The 6,663-nt window shown below is 36.7% G+C and overlaps 1 protein-coding gene across 2 annotated transcripts; it reads right to left on the reverse strand.

Annotated features, from left to right (window-relative positions):
- Positions 1-1,882: 1,882 nt before the first annotated feature.
- On the reverse strand, positions 1,883-4,897 carry LOC149265123 (protein LEAD-SENSITIVE 1-like). Of its 2 annotated transcripts, XM_089391743.1 has the most exons (3): positions 4,563-4,897; positions 2,667-3,451; positions 1,883-2,603 (listed from the first exon to the last, which is right to left on the reverse strand). In XM_089391743.1, exons 1-3 carry the CDS (start codon positions 4,654-4,656, stop codon positions 2,094-2,096), a joined length of 1,389 nt encoding a protein of 462 aa, XP_089247869.1. In that variant the 5' UTR covers positions 4,657-4,897; the 3' UTR covers positions 1,883-2,093. The 2 variants fall into 2 exon arrangements, with proteins under 2 accessions (XP_089247869.1, XP_089247863.1); XM_089391737.1 differs by having other exon boundaries at positions 1,883-3,451; positions 4,563-4,896.
- Between the last annotated feature and the right edge of the window lie 1,766 nt (positions 4,898-6,663).

A 6,663-nucleotide genomic window follows, 5' to 3' on the forward strand; every position in this document is an offset into this window, starting at 1 on the left:
CAAACTAAATTATAACACCATTATTATTAAAATTGATTATTATATAAGTTAAACATACCATTTTAAAATGGCTTACTTCTTATAGAAATTCCAATTGTGTAAAAAAAAAATTACAATCTCAATATTGAAAATTTTAATGATTTTTACTTTTTAATATAAATGGTAATAAATAAAAATAATATATCCATTTATTTCTTTCCAAATTCAAACTCAGTGATTTATTCAAATGGACGCAAAAGACCATGCATCCTACACAACCAATGTGGCAGTGTATTAGTGTATCCATACATGACTGCGAAACTTCACTTGCTATGGGAAGATAAGCCTTGACTCATTTCACTGGACATCATTTTTCCCACCAGCATTGCTAAGTAATGCATTGCTAGTAAAAGTATTAAATCTAACCCGCGTTGGAATTTAAAAATCGGCCTATCCAGTAAATTTGACGGTGTTTTTAAATTGTATTTGACTGACAAATCACTAGGACAATTTGCCTGTTAAATTCTATCCTTGAATCCATCCATAATTTAAACTAAATATTATTATAGCACCAAATACTTAAGAAATCTAAGATTTTTATAAACGATCGAAGAAATTTAATCCATCCATAATTTACACTAAAATATTATTAAAGCAACAAATACTTAAAGTTGATATATATTTTTATAAACGATTGAAGAAATTCCGGCTATATAACTTCTGAGAGATTATTCTGTTGAAAAAAAAATTCCTGAGATAACAGCTCAGATCGAGTCACAGTTTTCACAATCTGAAATTTTCGCTGACAGTGAATTACACAAAGATAAAGATTACAAAAAGCTCAGATCGAGTCACAGTTTTGACAATCTGTAGTTTTAGCTGACAGTGAATTAAACAAATATCAGAAAAAGCTTTAGCGATCTAACCGTAATCATATTTCTGCATCAGTTATGAGAATGGACTTTGGGGAAGGAGGACATCCAATGTTTTCCCTTATTAACATACAGTTAATGTTTTCCCTGCCAAGCTCTGGAAAGCCCATTGCCCTCTCAAATCCATCTTTTTCTCATGGTTTTTCTTTTCTAATAAGAACCTCACCTGGGAGGTCCTCCAGAAAAAAGGTTGGCAGGGACCTAGCGTCTGTCAGTTTTGTTCAGCTGCGGCAGAATCAAATTATCATATGTTCTTAGAGTGCTCCGCCTCCTCACCAATCTGGTATGAACTCTCTCTTACTTACGGTTTTCCTCACGGATCCTTTGCTTCTGTATAGGATGCTTTTGTATGGTGGAGCACCCAATGTCCCTCCTGGCACGCTCTTCTCATTCTCACATGCTGGCATCTATGGAAATGACGGAATGGATGTATCTTCCAAGGCTGCTCTCTGCCTCTCAATTCTATCTTGACTACAATATCGGAGTCCATGCCTCCTCTGGACTAGGCGGGCTCTCTTTAAGCTCAACTCTAGCTTTTCGCTCCAATATGTCAAATCTATGTGCTCTATCTCAATGAGCCTCCATACATCTGTTATTTTTCGCTTCTTTTTGATATGTTCTTTCTTCAGATCCCATTTGGGGGAATCGGTCATTTTCCTTTCAACAATAATGCTGTTTTTTGGCTGTGATTCCGAACGCATATGTATCTTTGATATTTATATTTCCTTAATATAATTCATACAGCTTTTTCTCTCTGAAAAAAAAAACTCTCAAATGAAGCAACATCGAATGATTCTTATTTATGTCAACATACAGTTTTCCTATATTTTTGGCATATTCTTCCCTTTTCTTCATAAATTAATTTACTCATCTAAAACTTTTCCATATATACACGTTAACGCTTAAAAATCATCGGTATTCATTGAATTTACAAATACATATATTGAATTTTATTTTTTTAAACAAGAAATTACAACTTTTCCAAATATACAAATTCAGTCATATACGCTTGGGAGCATCTATCGCCTGACACCATCGCTATCTCTACTGAGACAAACTCATCGCACACACATACCTAGATGATAGAAGGATGACAACATTTTAATTTGTTTCACCATCGCCATGTCATAATCGTCATTATGCAGGCCGACACATTTAATCCTCGTCTCGCACGAAAGAAAATCAATTTCCTTGGAGAATGCAGGGTCCACTACGATTCGGGCATTCCACTGGTTGACAATTCCTTCCTTGCTGTTGACGGAGTTTCTTTTTCTGCTTTCTGGAGCTTCTGTTTCTGCTTATTGCCGGAGATGAGGAATTTTCAGCCACTGGAGGCTTCTCAGCACTAGAAGAATCAAGAGAAATGGCCACATCTTCCACTGGAGGCTTCTTACTAGTTGAGGAACCAAGAAATTGAGCCACATCTTCAACTTCTTTCATTAATTCACAGTTTCTTCTCTGTTGTTGACGAAGCTTCTTTTTCTGATTTTTAGAGCTTCTATTTCTGCTTATTTCCTGCGGTGTGGAGCTTTCATTCGCTGAAGGCTTCTTGAAGGTGGAAGAATCAAGAAATAGATCCTCAACTTCCACTGGTACCTTACTTTTATCAACAAAAATAGCAGTTGAAGAATCAGAATATGCAGCCAAATGTTGCGCAGGAGGTTTCTTACCAGTTGAAGAACCCACTGGTGCCTTCATTTTATCAACGCGAATACCAGTTGATTCAAGGTGTACAGCTGAATCTTCTACTGGTACCTTAGTTTTATCAACGCGAATACCAGTTGAAGAATCAGGATATACAGCCAAATCTTCCAGTGGAAGCTTCTTACCAGTAAAAGAATCAAGAAATACAGCCACATCTTCCACTCGTACCTTAGCCTTATCAACACTACTGTTAGTTGAAGAATTAAGAAATGTAGCCAAATTTTCCACTGGCACCTTACTTTTATCAAGACGAACACCAATGTCTGCTGCATATCTCTTTAAAAAGTAAGTTCCAACCAGCATAAATGCGAGGCCTAGTGAGCTATTAAGCATATCTCGATGGTCATAGGCGAGACGAGAAGCAGAACGAACGCCATCCATAGCTGCTACTTGCCCACTTCTTCCTGAGGCCATTCTTTTAACAATGTATCCCGTCCTGCAGTATATTGCAAAGTCCTCACAGTTGTTACAAAATAGATCGTAGTTTCCAAAACCATGTCTATGCAGATATATTGCACGGTGAATGACTTCGTCTGGGGGATCCGACTGAGCAAATGTGCATGTTCCTCCGCGGACGTGTGCGAAAAATACAGCTTTACTAACACCATACTCAAATCGATGCACAGGTCCTCCCTCAAGAAAGCAATCTAAACAGGACCGGATCATTCCACTATTTCCATATTGGAGGCCGCAGCTGTCAGATGATCTCGGGCAACTCAGATGTTGTTTTGGTATTGAAGTAGAGGCAAATGAATCAATTAAACTGACCCCTGCTCCAATTTCTTGACCCGACCCTCTTGTAAAATGGACAACGTCATCATCCCCAACAAAAATCCCTGTGTAGGATCCCAGGGAGCATAAAATGTGAGATGAACTTAAATGGGAAAGCATGCAAAATCCAATTACATTTTATTGCAGAACAGCTAAGCAAAGTCATTATGGTAGACGAGAACAATAAAGTTTAAACTACGTGGAATCAAAGTGTGGATCCAGGTCAGTTGGATGCCAAAAAAGTGAGAAGCCAATTCATGAATCACATGTAGGATTTTAGATTTTTCTATATCGTCATTAGTTTCTAGATCTCACGAATTCTACATCTTTCTACATGGTCATTAATTTCTAGATCATTCAAATCTCCATCTGAATCACATACAGGGTTCTAGATCCTTCTTCAGTCTCTATAAATTTGTAATTTTTATGGCCAGGGATTGTAAGCCAAGGCCCAAGTTGGTTATGTAATGCTAAGTGATTGTTTTATCTAGTCAGCTGTTTTGACTGAGTAATCTTGTTGTTTCCCTATTTTTCTGTCTTTTGTTGTTTCTCCATTTTTCTGTCTCTTTAAATTATTCTCAGCCTCTATAAATTTGTAATTTCTCTGCCCAGGGATTGTAAGCCAAGGCCCAAGCTGGGTATGTAATGCTAAGTGATTTCTGTTCTCCAATAATTGTTTTATCTATTCCACTGTTTCTCATTGTGTAATCTTGTTGTTTCCCCATTTTTCTGTCTTTTGTTGTTTCTCCATTTTTATGTCTTTTTAAATTATTCTCTACTATTGCCGTCTAAATCTCTGAATATAAATCTACTATATGTTATGTATTCTCAGACCTAACAAACAGAAATGGCATACAAATTTCAACTAAAAGTAAAATGTTGCAGAGAACTAGCATAACGATAATTGGCAACAAACCATAACTCAAACATTTGAGGAAATTAAACACCTGGTAGTTTCTCCAACCTAATTTTATAGATAGAGAGAGATGCCATTGAAACTAGGATAATGTTGAAGTGAACTAAAACCAGCAAACCGAATGGGTTATCACACCATCCATATCCATACAAATGTCGCGGAACCAATTAAAAACAAATGCATTAAAACCCAGAAGAATGTAAAGAGTTCTCAGTAACTATATTGAATGTAAAAGTTATGCTTAATGCGAGTAAATGTACCGTGGTGAGCGTATGTGTAACCTGTCCTCCATGAGTAAATATGGTCGCCAGCTCTAAGATCCTTCCTCTCCACCTCGTTGAAGAGAATGCCCATTGAAATGATAGGAAGTGAACTGGACCAGCAGAGTTTGTTGATGGCGCAATGCAGAAGACTCTCCTGTTGCCGAAATAGCAAGCGAACCGTTTTGGGATTTGCAACGAGATGTGGGAAATTTAGGCGTAAGCATCATTTATACATGTATGTCATTTGATGGTGGTGCTAAAGCGTAGTGGGACGACCCACCACCAGGTTCCGCGAAGGGCACGCTTGCTTGCCTTTTCTTGGACTACGCGGATACATGATGGAATGGGCACACTGGTGTTGCTATCACCGAGAAATTTCCAAAACGCGGATACATGATGGAATGGGCACACTGGTGTTTGGAAATTGCCAAGCACTTTTGTTAGGGGTTCACATGAATTCATGGATCCATTACAGAACCCTGTCATTTTGCTATAAGCATAGATGGCACGCATACATCGATTATAAAATCTCATATATACCCATTCTCATACATTTCCTCCTGGGCTTTGATAATGTAACACCATTTTCCAAGAATTCACTTATCCATCCCCTCATTGCTATCTGCATATGTGTCTTATACACATTTGTTACAGATGAATTGATTAATGCATTTTTGTTGGAGTCACTAATGCCGTTACACCAAAATCCACAGGGGTTAGTAAACAAACACATCGCTAGTTTTAAACACATGCCACTAAAAACACTAGATGTTTTGACCTCTGGCGCTAATACTACTTGTTGGAGACATGATTGTCACTACACCAAAACCTGCAGGTGTTAATAAACAGACACATTCCTAGATTTAAGCACATATCACAAGACACGTGGGAGCGTTGACCTTCTACACCGCCATTAACAAGAAGCCAACAATCTCTTCATTGCTATGTACATCCAAGCCACCATCACACACCCATAACAAATGAATTGACTGAGCCATCCATGCATGCATGCCTGCCCCCGGGCCCCACACATCCATTACAGATGGAAATTGGAATCTCCTCATTGCTATGAACATACATGCCCCACCAGACGTCCTTTTCAGAACCATGAAACGACGGATCCGCCCACCGCCTCATTGCTATGACCTTACATGCCCAACATACACATCCATTACAGAACTCTGTCATAGCTATGAGTATACCCACCACACATGAAATTTCAACCACTTTTTGCCACCCTTGAGAGGAAGTAGCCAAAATCGTGAACGGAATTTCCACAACCAAAGTGGATTTCTGATTCGCATACATCTGATTTCTGATATCCTTGAAATTTTGGGCTAGTCAAAAGCTGTACGTTGAAGATAGGAAAAGTTCATTTGGTTTCTCACTAATTTTTTTTCAGGCGAAATTTTTATGGGTCAAGCGGGATTGAACCCATTGGTTTCTCATTGATTACGGTTAATGAAGTTTAAGTTTGAATTATTAAAGTGAACACTGTTATTGTGCCACTTCAATTTGGAGTGGTATACGGAAGCAGAGGAATTGTTTGGACTGTAGTTAAAAAATCGTTTGAATTTGGGTAAAAATATTTCAGAAAATATTGTAGTGATAATTTTTTAATCATATTTTTGATAGTGGAAATGTATTTATTACTATCAAAAATGTGTAACACACTCAAAATATTGAAATTTGACCGCTATAATTTGGATTTAGAAAAAAACTAATTTTACAAGGCAATTTAATTAAGTAACTTTTTAGTTTTCTAACCTTGAAATTTAATGATTTTATAAGCAACTTTTTAGTTTTCTAAGGTTGAAATTTAATGATTTTATATTGGATGAAAATGATTTAAATTATATTTTTTCCAGGTTTTTTTGGACAATTTTTTATTTAAAATTTAATTAAAGATATGTTTGCAATTTTTTTTTTTAAATTAAATTATATAAATTTAACAAATTTAAAATAATTTTTTCCTAATTAAGCTGGTACTATGCACCATTACATCTAATGTTAAAAGATAGAGTGTTTTTAAAGCCTTAGGACTATTAGTTAGTAAGTTAAAACAAAAATTAAACTGGCACATAGAAACAGTAATAGT

This window comes from Pinus tabuliformis, chromosome 6 (assembly GCF_031772625.1).
Source record: "Pinus tabuliformis cultivar Carrire ecotype Pingquan chromosome 6, CPIR1, whole genome shotgun sequence".
Classification (NCBI taxonomy): domain Eukaryota; kingdom Viridiplantae; phylum Streptophyta; class Pinopsida; order Pinales; family Pinaceae; genus Pinus; species Pinus tabuliformis.

Coding starts and splice junctions, on each gene's coding strand:
- LOC149265123 (XM_089391737.1), bottom strand. CDS start 4,656: ATGGGCATTCTCTTCAACGAGGTGGAGAGGAAGGATCTTAGAGCTGGC. Junction 3,452..4,562: donor TTACACATACGCTCACCACG/GTACATTTACTC, acceptor GATCCTACACAG/GGATTTTTGTTGGGGATGAT.